General features: G+C 34.5%; 2 protein-coding genes across 4 annotated transcripts; one reads left to right on the top strand and one right to left on the bottom strand.

Annotated features, from left to right (window-relative positions):
• The first annotated feature begins 2775 nt into the window (after positions 1 to 2775).
• LOC116214847 (RPM1-interacting protein 4-like) lies at positions 2776 to 5330 on the top strand. Of its 3 annotated transcripts, none has more exons than XM_031550327.1 (4): positions 2776 to 3004; positions 3816 to 4346; positions 4612 to 4806; positions 5021 to 5330. In XM_031550327.1, the coding sequence occupies exons 1-4, from the start codon at positions 2813 to 2815 to the stop codon at positions 5075 to 5077; spliced, it is 975 nt and encodes a 324-aa protein (XP_031406187.1). In that variant the 5' UTR covers positions 2776 to 2812; the 3' UTR covers positions 5078 to 5330. The 3 variants fall into 3 exon arrangements, with proteins under 3 accessions (XP_031406187.1, XP_031406186.1, XP_031406189.1); XM_031550326.1 differs by having other exon boundaries at positions 5003 to 5330; XM_031550329.1 differs by having other exon boundaries at positions 2820 to 3075; positions 5003 to 5330.
• Positions 5331 to 5526: 196 nt separating this feature from the next.
• LOC116214846 (F-box/kelch-repeat protein At3g06240-like) lies at positions 5527 to 7154 on the bottom strand. The gene is made up of 2 exons (XM_031550325.1): positions 6884 to 7154; positions 5527 to 6660 (listed from the first exon to the last, which is right to left on the bottom strand). Exons 1-2 carry the CDS (start codon positions 7122 to 7124, stop codon positions 5804 to 5806), a joined length of 1098 nt encoding a protein of 365 aa, XP_031406185.1. The 5' UTR covers positions 7125 to 7154; the 3' UTR covers positions 5527 to 5803.
• Between the last annotated feature and the right edge of the window lie 7227 nt (positions 7155 to 14381).

Here is a 14381-nt window from a genome sequence, read left to right as displayed (position 1 = left end):
TCCTCAAGGATTGTCAATAAAGTTTTTCTTTTCTTTATTTTTTCAGTTCAAACCTTGGTTAATTCTTTTGTGCATCTTGAGATTTTTTAAGGTATCCTTATAAATTCACTTTGTGGAGAGACTTTCTCTTTATTATCGTAACTAATCGTGGAAAATAAACGTTATATAATTTATGTTTTTTTATTGTTTAAAAATCATAATAATTCACCATCAAGAAAAATATATTATTAAATATAAGGCTAATTGTAATTTAATTGAAAAATAAGATATAAAAAAAACCATATTAAATTAAAGAAGTATAAAACGACATCTTTTTAATGCACATACATAACGGTAACGTTAATTCTAAATTTTATCGTGATATACACATAAAATGAGAGAGTTGGAGAATTTCACAAAATTTGTTTTAGCAATCCAGACATTCTAAAGCTATTAGTCGTGCATAATCGGAAAAAGAAAAACAAATAATTTTAAAACTCACAATTCATGTCCAATGACGGAAGTACATTTTGAAAAACTCACCTTCTATTTTATATGTATCAAGAAAAAAAATTCAAAGCACAACTTGCTGCATATACCGGGCAAAGAATGAAATTTAATGAAAACGAATTTTTTTGTATGAACGTAGATGGATGTACACAAAAGATAAAAGGAAAAAAAAAGCTGAGAATGGTTTATCACGATTTTCATAATTTCGTGATCGAGAATTTGTTGTGAAACGGTAAAAAGTAAAATTATAACACATGGTAGACATAATTTTTAAGAGCTCATGTCTAGTGGTAAGCATATTTTTTTAGAGTTGAATAAGCCACTGTTTTATGTTAGTGGTGCTTCCTATTTTTAATGTATTATACAAAATCTAAAAAAATATAATATGATTTGTTTTTTGAAAATTAAATATGATTCATATATCTATAAAATATATGATGGAATCTATTTTTTGAAAAGCAAATATCATTTAATTTTGTTAAGGGTTAAATTGTACAACAATATTCCAAATATCATAATATCAATTCGTTATATCTATTATATTTAAGATTACTCACAAATATCTATATTATCTATAAAGATATTTTTATAGACTTTCTCTCACATGTACGTACATGTCACACCAAATCATTAAAGATGAATAATTTTAAAAATTATCATAGATAAAGATATTTCTAATTTATAAAAATTCATTATTAAAAAATTTAAAATAAAAAACTCAATAAGAGAAAATTTCATTCAGAAACTAAGCGTTCTAAGACATCTAGTTAGGCCCACCTTATTCTTGCTTTCATATAGATATATATAGATGTATATAGATCTTTTTTGCCTGTGCGATGCACGTGTTATTGATTAGAATGATTATTTTTAGATGGACTTTTAGAATTTTTGACAACATAAATGAAATGTTCATTAAGTTATATATATTCTTAAATTGAAATCATTGAAATATTAGAGCATACAATAACAAATTAAGGATAATTGAAAATAAATTATAATACCAAATATGGATGAAGAAAATGATATTACTTAAAAAACATGTTGTATTTTCTTTAATATCAAATTAAAAAAAATTGTAATAGATGACTTCCATGTGTTTTGTAAAAAAAAAAAAGAAGTGCAAATCATCTGTTGTTATAAATTCTTCCTGCAAATTCTAACTTATAAAAATTTATAAATAGATTTATCTTTTACTATTTTAAAAGTGTTCAATATTTAAAAATTGCATATCAGTAAATTTTACTTTTAGTTACTAATTATGTCAAAAAGGTTTTTTTTATAGATATGTTAATTTAAGAAACTGTATTTTTTCTAAATAAATTTTGAGATTACATTTTTTAAAAAAATTAAGAATGTACTTGTATAATAAAATTATTAAGTATGTAATGGTTTACATGCATTTATTAATTTAATCCTAATTGTATATACTTTCACAATTGTTTATTTATGTCGAAATTTTTTATATAGATATGTTATTTTAAGAAATTTTATTTTTTAAATAAATTTTGAAATTACATTTCTTAAAATCAAGAATGTGCTTGTATAATAAAATTGTTAAGTATGTAATCATTTATATGCATTTATTAATTTAATGCTAAATATATATTTATAATTTTTTTATTTATATATTTATCTTTATGACTTTATACAATATATAAAATTATACTTCTAACCCTATTGATTATGTGGGATACAACTTTATATATACAAATAGGTAGTACATAATAGATAATATATATTATATATATCAAAATATTAAATCCTTCTAAAAGAATGCCTAAATATATTTGTAATGCTCAAATTTATTAAAATGCCCTTGGATAATTATAAAAATCACACATGCCTCGTAAATATTTACGATGATAATTAGAAGTATTTACCAAAAGTCATATACACACACACATATAGTTCTTTTTTCTGATTTTTTGTGTTGATCTTGAATGTCACTTTATATTAGTAAAGTGAATATTTTTTTCCGCCCCCGTTAATATGCCAATGCCATCATACATATTGTCTATATGTCTATAATTTAATCAATCAAATATAAACTATATGTCTATAATTTAATCAATCAAATATAAAGAGAGCTACCAATAAGGGTTGATTCTAGTGGTTTGACCCTTGTTACCCTTAAGTAATGTCTCGGATTCGAGTCTTGTGAATGGAAAAAATCTTAATTAGGAGAGTTTTATCCTTTAATGGATCGATTTGGCTCGATTTGAATTAATCAGGGCCCATTAGGCTTTAGATACCATGATACACCCTGAAGAGAGAGGGAAAAAAGAAGAGAGAGAGAGAGAGAGAGAGAGCTGACATTGTCAAAATGAGGTGTGCGTGTGGTTTGCGTCAAAGAAAACTTCGAACACTCCGCGTAGCAGTAAGCAAGCAACAGAAAACAAACGGAGACCCGACCGACCCTGTCCTGTTTGTTCCAGTCTGTCTGTGGTGTGTCTCCCTCGCAGGCAGAGCGGGACAAGTTAAACATCCTACAAAGTCAACGCCTCTCCTCTCCATGGTAAACTTCCTCAATTCAGTATCCATTCCCCCTCCTCCTCTGGACATCTTAGGTGGACTTTGGCAATGGCAGTAAGTCTTCTTCTTCCACTATATGTAGCCGATCATATGTGAATATACACATATTCACTTACATTCATTTCGATGTCCGTTTTCAATCAGTTTCTGCATAGTATGCTTTAGATTAAACGAAACTGTGCGTGAAAGCTTAAGACTGCCTTTACATTGCATTCAATGTGAAATTTCACTTAGGATATGACCCAAACAGTTTATTTAGTATGCCTGAAATAGCGCTTATCCAGATGCTACGACGGAAATATTTAATTCTGTTTCTCTGAATTTTCTCGCTTATGAAGATGAAATGAACCACCTAGAAAGGTTATAGACGCTGTTTGGAATTGCTGCTTCTGATTTTGTGGGAATTCTCTAGTCTTTGTAAGTGATACCTTGAAACTCGACCTTGTTTGGGTGTTTGAGACAACATGGGCAAGAAGACTTATTCACTCTTACGACCAAGAGTTTCTGTACTCGCAGCTTTTCTGCGGTTACTCACTTTAAGTCGAGATGACTTGTCGAGATCAGTCCCATGTTTTATAAATCCTTCCGGCTTTGTGTCATGTTTTGAGTGTGGTCACCCAATAATGTCCTAAGATAATATTATGCACAATTATGAAAAGATATCTGACTAAAATGACTGATCCAGAAAATTCGTTGTTTTGGAAAATGTCGAGGCATTTTGTGTATAGCAATTGTTCAGCACTTTTGTTCATAATGCTTGCCTCGATTGATCATACTTTCGGTTGATATTGCAGCGAAAAGACCCTGTCCCAGAGTTCGGCAAATGGGAGAAGGATGTTCTCTACACGGCCTACTTTGAGAGGGCAAGAAAGGCTGACACAAGCGGCTCAGACAACAGACAAATGGCCCCTCCGGCGAATGCCCATCATCACATTCACAAGAGTAGCAGACCGCATACTATATTGGACCCAACTGCAGTCGTTCGCAGAACCTGCCGTCAAGAAGTACCAAAGGCCACAAAGGGTCAACATCCTGCAAGGATAGAACGCCAAACAAGAGCAGCAGTCAGCAATCCAAGGAGAATGACTAGTAATCCATCCCATCCTCATCGAGACACTGTCTATCAGGGAGTTGGCACTAATAGGCCCGACTATGTCTATGATATTCAATCCAGCTCTAGTCAGCCTCGGGGTGGAGGTGGTGCGGGGCGTCCCCCTCCATGGGAGAGAAACAGTTCAACTGAAAGTGGCAGTGGTACTGGCAGCATTCCTCCCTCGGCAAGGGGAAGATCCCGTCTAAGACCTCTCGCTGAAGGAGAGAGAACGGTAATGACATTCCCGCGGTATATTTGAGTTGATTCGCCTGCACAGATAAGAGGCAGTTACCCCACAAATACTTGTGACATATGTGTTCCAAGTTTTTTATGTTTGTTTTTATCGAAATTCGAGCGACTATATGTAAATTTCCTTAAGGCATAAAAATTTTACCCCGATTGGCTGCTCTTCTTCGTACATAGATTCTCACATAATTCTTCTATTCGAATTTAATTGCTGTCCTGTTTAATCCCTAGAAGTCATCTCGATGTTGCAGCCAGGTCACAGAACAGGGGTTCCGAAATTCGGGGATTGGAACGTTGACGGCCCTTCTGCAGATTATGGCTTCACTCGGGTTTTCGGTCAATTGAGAGACGAAAAGAAGACCAGCACCTCCTCTGTGGCTGCAACGGAGACAGCCCCGACGCCTTCTTTAAGCGGTGAGAAGTTAAATGCCAAGAGCGAGCCTAAGGTACGCGGCCCTTTTTTTCGTTTTTCCTTTTCTTTTTTCGAGTTATTGATGCCATTGCTAAAACGAATGCCTAATAATGCTACCACTTAAGCCTTTTTATGTCAGTCAGCTAGTGCTATCTGGAACTTGTTTATCGCGCGTCAAATATTCAATCAAATGATACTGATCGTACTCATAATCACGAGTTAAATCTCAGTGTTGGGTTTCTCTCAAGGGATGCTGGCCTTGGCGGTGCAGCTCACGGAGAGGCACAGAACGAAGCAAGCAGTAGGTCAGTTTGTAAAAGACGCTTGGAAGGCAGCAACCACTCGGACGTCTCTCTGCTACGAATCATCATACCTTGCAAATGACTTAAACACGACTTCAAGTGATTTCTGAAATTGTATTACCTCACTCTCAGTGTTGTAGAGCCATTTCCTTTTATTGATCACACGACACGTTAAAAATCCAGGGCATGTATGTATCTATATAAATATAGCATGGAAAAGGGTAGCAAATTTATGCTCTCTCTGGTCTCTTTTTTACACAACTATCCAATATCGTGCGAATACCGGCCCCTCTCTCTTTTTCTTTGTATGTATAGTTAGGATATCTGGATCGAGGTTCAGCCTGATTTCTCCTTGGATCGGTCCAAGTGGAACATCCATGCGATGGGAGCATTCATACTGGATATACTTCCAGTACCCTCCTAACAACTTTCGAGCCTGAAACCTCAAAAAATGGAGTAAATAACTAAGATTTGGGTGGAGTCATAATTGAGCTTCACTGGAATTACACAGTATATGACAACATATCTGCAAAGCACTGCGTTGGCCAACAGAGGACATCTTCCCAACAGGTGCTAAGAACAAGATCTGCCCGGTTTCATCTTGCCGGCAGAGTACATTTACCGTAATAGGACATAAAGATGCAGAGTCAGTAGATACCCGTAACTACTCAAGCCACCACAAAGCAAGTCGACCTGAAAAACCCCTTAACATCACACACACACCATACCTCAGTTCGGGAAAGGAGAAATAAGACTCTCAACATAATCCCGGTAATTGTATAGGAAAAGCTTGGCAATCTTAATGCCATCCCCTGTACCTTTATCTGGGTCGTATATGAGTACAGTGGTATCCTCCTGCCCCAAATGAAAGAGAACTTTCCCATCCTTCCTAAACCAGACTGGGTGCCAAAAGTACCGCAGAGGACGACATTCCTCGATCAAGAAGCTGCAAATATTAGTCCAAGATGATTTCATCCGATAGTCGCTCAGTACCCAACCCTCTAGAGTGAAGCCATTGATTCCGGTCTTCAAACCCTGATATACGAAGAGACAATCTTCTGCAATCATTAAACCTTTGAATAATACGCCTCGATCATGCGATAGAGGAGATACCAGCCCCCCAAATTTCTCATTTGTCACGTCGAACGAGACGATCATACCGTCGTTATCAGTAAGATCCGTTTCCACTAGCCAGTGCAGAGACCCATTCAGGAAAAGCCCTCTTCCAGTAACATAAGGAACGCGATCATACTTCATCCTCCTCCACGTATTGGTCCTGCAGGAGTATATCTCGGCGATAGTATCAACAGATTGAGAACCATAGCTGGGAGTTGAACCCTTGAGCAACTTGTAGTCATCCGTAGAGCAATCATAACCGAAGCCATAGAAGAATTGACGTCCTGCAGTGTCGGGGCAAGGGCTAGGGCTGGGCAGCTCATTATATGCACCAGTCGTCGGATTCCACAGGATGAAACATTCAAAATTAGCGACCAAACATAACAGGCCATTACACGAGCCACCGACCTGCTTGAATGATCTCGGGTCAGAGATTATTGATGGAGGCTTGATAACTCTAATTGCAGTACCTGTTGAATACAAATCAAATCAATCAATCAATCAAATCATTATAGACTAAACTGGAAATCCTGGCTGCCTAATAGAGCATCCTATGAGGTAAGGAGAAGAGAACCCATTCAGTCTATAACACATACAGGATTTCTATTGTCCTGGATTTATAAAAAAAAAAATAAAAAATCAACTGCAAAATATTTTAAACCAAGAACAATGAAGAATCGATAAAGTAACAACCTGCAGAGGAGCAGCTTAAGTTCTCGCAGTCTATGGACCGGATGGGATTGTTGAGCCAGAGAAGCCTGCGGCAGGAGCTAGGGTTTTGCTCCATCGATCTCCTGAGCTGCGATTTGGCGAAATCGGGATCGGAGATGAAGGAACGCCATTGCTTACAGACGCACTTGAATCGGAGGAGAGATTTGACGGGCAATCGCGAGAGGATGTCGATCAGTATCCCCTCTTCCCTTACCATCTCCATTTGACAGAGATTTGGCACGAGGATCGATATTTCTTACGTTCTTCTGTTTTTTTGTTAAATTTTTCTCCAAGGTAGGGTTTGTTTGAAATTGCTCCTCAAATTTACGGATTTCACAATTTAATCCCTCTAGTTTTTTGCAGTATCGACATGCCCTCTTTTTTAGTACAGTTAACTGGTGCGCGAGCCTGAACAACAGGTCTAGCAAGCTGGTTTGGAGCATCGATGATGAGGGTCTTTCTAGCACGACCCGAAATCATGGTAATACAAATTTGTACTTTTAGTTCAGGTGTTTAGTATTTCAGTTCAAGTATTGATACTGAGGAATTTTGGATCACGCAAGTCGCAAGACGGTGAAGTTGAAATAAGCCGATTATGGATAAATTAAGGCAGGATTCTCTTCAAGTGAAAAGGAAAGACGAAGAGTCTACACGATACAAAGGCAATGAGTCTTGTTCGTGAAAATCCCAAACCCAAGCTCAAGTTAAAAAGCCCGATCCGGAGCACTGAAGGTCCAAATAATAAACTGATATGGTTGAAAGGAGAAGTCAAGTTTTATTAATCAAGTAGGTGGAATAGTTGTTGAATCATTAATTATGATTTTGGAAGAGCAAATTCGGATTTTGAGGGTGTGTAATATTTCGAGCTACTTTTTAGTTTGCAATATTGAATTTAATGGTCTTAGTTGGCATTGGGTGGTAGTTGGATTTAATTTGCGGTTTCTTGGACATGTTTATATATATATATTGATGTGCTCTGGAGATTGAATACAAGAATGAATATATGTTATTCTCTCCCCTTAATGGAGTCTCTCACGTACGAACTTTGTGTCAAGTTCGTGTTCTTATAGTCGTGTTCTTCACCGACTTGCTTGTCATCAGTTCAGTGATGTGGAGTCATTTCCTTCTATTGGTAGGACACGTGAAAAGATTTGAAATTAATTTGGGGATAAAATCAATTTTCTTTCACAAAGTTGAGGTATATCTATATCCATATATAAATTAATTTGGAGTACTCCCACAAAATCCTTTTATCCTGGGGATGAAGACCTTCCACATAAGCTTTTCTGGTAAATCCTCAGCTCTTGGTCATCCCTATTATTAATACAACAAATAGACTGTGCATTCATCTTCTTTTCGCTTTTTGGAAAAACAATTTTTTTATTATAAATCCTTCTTATTTATTGATATGTGTGTTGATTAAATACATCTCGATATGCATATTGACTAATTTTGATTACAATTTCATTATTATGAACATATTATTTTTAAACATAGCATTATTGATCTTCTTTATTTTCCAATGTTTATCTATATCAAAGACCATTTTTTTTAAATGAGTAAAACAAAACTTTGAACAATTTTGGTTTCTCGCTAAAGCCACAAATAAAAACCATTTGAAAAAAAACAATCATTTCTTAAATATACATATTTAAGCTCATATATTATCTTGCAAAAATCCATAATTTAAGCAGTAAAATCAATAATATATCTTTCAACCTTCTTATATAATTCAATACTAACATTTCGAAATTTAATTTACAAATTTATTACTGAATTTTTGTTGTTGAACATAATTACTAAAATTTCAAAATGTGGATGCTCGTATAATGTGCGGATCGTGTGACTTGTACATATAAACAATATCTAACCCGAGCTACGTGCAAAGTGAATATGATTTAAACTTGTAAAATTAAATATCAGAATCAAATACGGTTTTTATATTCTATACTGCTTGTATTTATTTTTTGAAATGTAAGTATATTCATTTTTGAATTTACAAAACTACTTAAATATTAGTATCTAACAAGGAGAATGAGCTGCCAAAAAAAAAAAGTAGCAGGACTTGTAGGAAGAGAGAGGGAGAGAGAAGAAAAATACGAGAAGTGGAAAAGGAGGAGTTTGTGGTTAGAAAAATGCATGAATTGACGATTTTATTCATATTTTAGTGGCTCACAATTTTAAATTTTATTTTTAAATGGCAATTTTGTAAAAGCAAACTTACACCATTAAAGGTCTTTCCAGTATATGTAATATAGATATAGCATGGAAAAGTCTAGCATTTTTTGAGTACTCTCTTTGGTCTCTTTTTTACTTTATCCAATACTAGGGAATTGCCCAGGCGATGCCGCGTAGGTCAAGAGATTTAGTTGTTAGATTGGTATAAAATTAAAGTAATTTAGTAACTATTTTAAATCATTTTTAAATAAAAATAAGTTGTTATATAAATTAAAATATAATATATTTTATATTTTTCAAATGAAAAAATATTTTTAAATGCAATTTTCTTTTAATTTGAAAGTATTCCATATATCAATATTTAATAAAAAATAAATCAAAATATTAGTAATGTAATTAACATAGATTGATTCAAGCGGTTTGATATTTATTTTCCTCAAGTAAGGTCTTGGGTTCGAGTCTTGTGAATGAAGAAAATTCATACTTGGAGAGTTTTACCCATTTGTGGGCTAACCTAACTCGAATTGAATTAGTTGAGGCCTATTGGAATTCTAGATACAATGGTTCACAATGAAAAAAATATTCTATATATGAAAAAATATGAAATAATAAAATATATTTTTAAGAGGAAGGTTCTTGTAACTAGTAGGAAATAATTTTGTATATATAACAGTCGACAAGCTCATACCACCAAAGGTGATGGCTTAGTAGTTTCAAGCTTACTCCCATGTGATTTGGTAACTTCAAGGTCCCGAGTCCCTTTTATACATTTCTATAAAAATTTTGCTAGTAGTGTGCTCTTTGCTTGAGCTTGGGGTACAACGGCTTCTGTGAACTATACTATGCATTTGGTGGTACAAAGGTGGCACGGCCAGTGTAAGTATTGATTGTTCAATTTGTTTGATGTTCGCAGTTAAACACGAGAGCCCGAACATTGTGTAGCAGGAGACGACAATGTTGCCATCATTGCTGCCCATCAATTTACTTAGTATGTAAAAGTTTTCTCTCTTATTTTAATTAAAATTGGGATGTTAAAATAAGAAATGGTAAGAAAAAGAGTGAAAATTGAGTGATACTTTTAGAGATTTTTTTTATTTGTGTAACATATATAAGTATTTGTAATTTCTCATTTAGTAGTCTTTATACATTGTACTTATATGAAACTAGATAATCACCGGCGCGTGCATAGGAATAATGAAATTTATCATTACAATAAGGTTTAAGTAGGCCTAAATTCAATGAAAGAAGTAAAGAAAAAAAATTAAAATTTGCATAAATTAAAATGAAAGCAAGTAAAAAAAGGCAAATGTGCATAAAAAAGAATATTTAATACGTTAATAACACCTAATGATTTCGTATTGGACTACGAGATTCTCCAATAATTTTCATAATAAATGAAATTAAAAAAAAGGACCAAAGTAGAAGGGATAGTGTGAAAGTAGACTTACAATCATAGGATTACAAAGTTGAGCAAGCCTTCAACCGTGAAGAATTTATACTCATAAACCAATTACATATTTGACAAAATGGAAAAAAAAAACTTTCATATTTCATAATTAGCTCACCTTCAATCTTTTCTCAAATCACGTCTTGCATTTGTATTTCAAACAATATAGATTTAAATAGGATAAATATCCAAAAAAAAAACTTTATATTTTTTTACATTTTATCACAAACTATATTTTTTCACTAAGAAATACACAACTTTTACATTTTTTTTTATCTTTTATCAAATACTATATTTTTTGCTAAGAAATACGCGAATTTTGATTTTTTGTCCCATTTAGCATCCATCCTAACTTCCGTCACTTTTGCTGACTTAACTATTAACAGATGACATGTGGCAAACGGTCACTAATGGTGATTGTTGTGGTGAGCCATGTTATAAAAAAATATATTTAAAAAATTTGAAGCTTAGGCAAGGTAGGGAGGAAAGTTGTGGCCTCCATAACTGTCGCCCATGAAGCTTCATCAGAGAAGCCATCAAACCCTCTATGTGCTTCGATCAAAGCATAGAGGCTTCGATGAAACTTCTCAATCAAGTCCTCTAGGATTCAATCAAAGCTTTGAAGCCATAGCGGGCTTGATCGAGGGTTCGATGGCTTCTCTGATGAAGCTTCATAGCTATGTAGGCCACTGCCTTCCTTCCTACGTCTGGCTGCCCCAACTTCAAATTTTTTAATTTTTTTTTTACAACGTGGCCCGCCACATCACACCGTTAGTGACCGTTTGCAAGTCATCTCTTAACGGCCCTCACTAAAACTGACGGAAATTTGGACTGGTATTAAATGAAATGAAAAATGAAAATTCGTGTATTTCTTAATAAAAAAATATAGTTTGTGATAAAATGTAAAAAAAATGTAAAGTTCGTGTATTTCTTAACCAAAATATAGTTTGTGATAAAAATGTAAAAAGAATTGTAAAATTTGTGATTTTTTGGACATTTACCCATTTAAATATACATAATCAAACAAAACATTATCTAAAAATAGAAGAACTTTAAACCGTCTACTCTTTAATGTAAGCATGCTACACGTCAAAATAAAATGAATAAGTTTGCCATGGACTGAACAATCAACAGAGCTCGGATGTTAGGGAAGAACCTTTTGAGTCTGGAGAACCAAGAGGAAGGAGAAGAACATTTACATGAAGTAGGAGTTTTATATATAGCTATATATATCATCTGTAATTAATATATTTTTATGTTATAATTTCGAAAATACACTTAGATATAATTTCGTAATGTAATATATTTCTTATCTAAAAGTTTGTTAGATAATATTGAGATTCCATGAATATATATTAGCTATATATAATCAAACTTCATATTCTTGGAACTTTTAATGAAGTTAAAGAAGGTATTTAAGATAAATTTGTATACATACGCAAAAGATATCCAATCCATGATATATAATGCATATACATCGTAAATATATAAATATTATATTAATGCATATACATCGTAAATTATATTTCCATATGCAACCTATATATACTTTGGTGGGGCAACTACATCTTATTTATATATATATATATATATACATCTAATGCAAACGCATTGCAAATTATCGAAATCAAATGTAATATACAGATAGAGAGATGCTTGAAGAGGCAGCCGTTACAGATAGATGAATGTTTAAGGAGGCAATCATTATAGATAAATGGATGCATGAAGAGGCAACCATAATATAGAGATAGATACCTGAAGAGGCATCTATTAGCACAAGATGGGTGACTATAGAGTCATCCATTATTGAAAACAAATAGACAGTAACAAATTTACACACAACCGACTCCCATCCTTTCCGACTCGACTGAATATACGCCAGAACTACAAACACGAATAAGCGAGACTGAGGGACCCTTATTACGAACACCACAGGGAACCACAAAACGAATGAAAAAAAGGTGCTAGCCTACGTTGGTATTGACAGTCAAAGCCCGAGCAACCATTGATGTTTAATCTGTAAAAATAGGAGAGGTGCTAATAAAAGTTATCCAACTTGAGTCTTTGTCAAGACGTGGTGAAGAGCCACCGATTTACCGTTAACTTTTCCTCTTGACATTCCCTGACGATTAGATTTCATTTAAGTGCTTGTATAGTTGTATCTGATTGTTTCTGCTCTTCGTTGCTAGATTCTGGTATATCATGCTGGGTCTTGAGTACATCTGCCAGAGCTATGAATCTTTTACAAAGACTTAAGAAATGTGAGAATCTCATTTATCAGTCTCTTCTTACGCTTAAGGGAAAAGAACTTGTTCTAACTATCGGTTTTGACTTGGACCTTCCAAAACGGGTCATAGGTCTTCTTATCAAAATAATATTAGCTGCCAGAGTAGAAGTAGATCCGTTAGGACCAGTTATACTTCAGACCTTTCAATCGCAGGTTAGAATGAGAGCTTTGTGTCCTCCTTCTGCTTTCGTGCCTTTTTCTCTATTTTTGTACAAGTAATTCAAACACAGCAAAGTTCGATGACAAGATTTGGCCCTTACGGGGAAAGCATTGTGAGGTTTGATGGCAAAGCTTTCTTGCTTCTTGTTTTAGATAATCTAATCTTCCCTGTTTCGTCTCTATCCCCTGTTTTAGCAGTTCCCCAAGAAACAGATGCTCTGCATTTTTTTCTTTCTTCATGTGGCTGGGGGGGGGGGAGGAGGTGAAATAAATGTTGTCTTTGTTAAGAGTCGTGTTCTTAGCTTGTACATCAGAGAATCACTATTATGCTGCGGCCATGGATGTCAAAGGCAAGAAAGTTTCGGTTATTATTTTCAATGTGCATTGGGTGTCGATCGTATTATAAGAAATGAAGCATATATATGAGCATTTGGTATAGGCAGAAGAAAAGAATAATTATCTCTGTCAAGGAAGAGAAAGCAAAGGGAGGGAAGAATGAGTTGAAAAGATGCTTCTATGATAATAATTCTATCGCAAGAGCATGAGGAACACATTTTTTTAGGCTAGTTCGTTATTACAGTCGGAAATGTAAGATTAGATACATAGGAAACTGACAGATTGTAAAGCATTGCTAATTTAGGTCCCTGAGACAACCCAACATGACATTTCCAGGGAGAAACAGGACTCAAATATCAACATTGCATTAAAAATGGCACGGTTTGCCATGTACCGGAATTCTATTGTATAATTCATCCTCCACAACATATATAAGTAAATTTAACTTACCATCATAAAGAAGTCTTCCCGTCTCAGTTAAAACAACATCAGTTTCAGCGGGAGCTTCCCAGCAGGGTCTCTTGAGAAGTTACAAAACTTTAGTCCAAGATGAGATCCCCCCCATCCTCAAGTCACCAAACCTTGATAAGATGAGTCCCATCTCCTTTGATATGAAACAACGCAACCTTCCTTAGTGGCCACGCCATAAAATATCATGCTTGGGTCCCACGTCTTGCAAGATCGTCGCCAAATTTGTCAAACTTCTTGAAATATATAGGAGACTCCCCTGATAGTTGGATTCCATAAGATGATGTTTTGCGAATTGTTTTGCGAATGCTGCATCTCTTCCTTCTTTCTTTTCTTTTTTGATAGGCACACTGAGCTCAGTTTTAACAATTTGCGTTACACAAAATAGAGGCCAGCTTTTTTAGATATGTCCGCAGCAACTAGCAAAGCAGATTTTACCTTAAAGACATCTTGGCATTGCTGCAATTTCACAGCTAAAGGTGTACGGAAGTATGTAGGCAGTAAGACAATGTTCAAAAACAGAGTAGGCATAAGGGAAGGCAGCTAAATAGGTAATTTCTGATGGACAGTTTTGCATGAACAGAAGAAATTTAGCCCGCACAATG

Source organism: Punica granatum, chromosome 7 (genome assembly GCF_007655135.1).
Source record: "Punica granatum isolate Tunisia-2019 chromosome 7, ASM765513v2, whole genome shotgun sequence".
Taxonomy (NCBI): Eukaryota; Viridiplantae; Streptophyta; class Magnoliopsida; order Myrtales; family Lythraceae; genus Punica; species Punica granatum.
Note: the sequence above shows the minus strand (reverse complement) of the source record. Positions and strands in the feature narration are given on the sequence as shown.

Coding starts and splice junctions, on each gene's coding strand:
- LOC116214847 (XM_031550326.1), top strand. CDS start 2,813: ATGAGGTGTGCGTGTGGTTTGCGTCAAAGAAAACTTCGAACACTCCGC. Junction 4,347..4,611: donor TCGCTGAAGGAGAGAGAACG/GTAATGACATTC, acceptor TCGATGTTGCAG/CCAGGTCACAGAACAGGGGT. Junction 4,807..5,002: donor ATGCCAAGAGCGAGCCTAAG/GTACGCGGCCCT, acceptor GTTAAATCTCAG/TGTTGGGTTTCTCTCAAGGG.
- LOC116214846 (XM_031550325.1), bottom strand. CDS start 7,124: ATGGAGATGGTAAGGGAAGAGGGGATACTGATCGACATCCTCTCGCGA. Junction 6,661..6,883: donor CTTAAGCTGCTCCTCTGCAG/GTTGTTACTTTA, acceptor TGTATTCAACAG/GTACTGCAATTAGAGTTATC.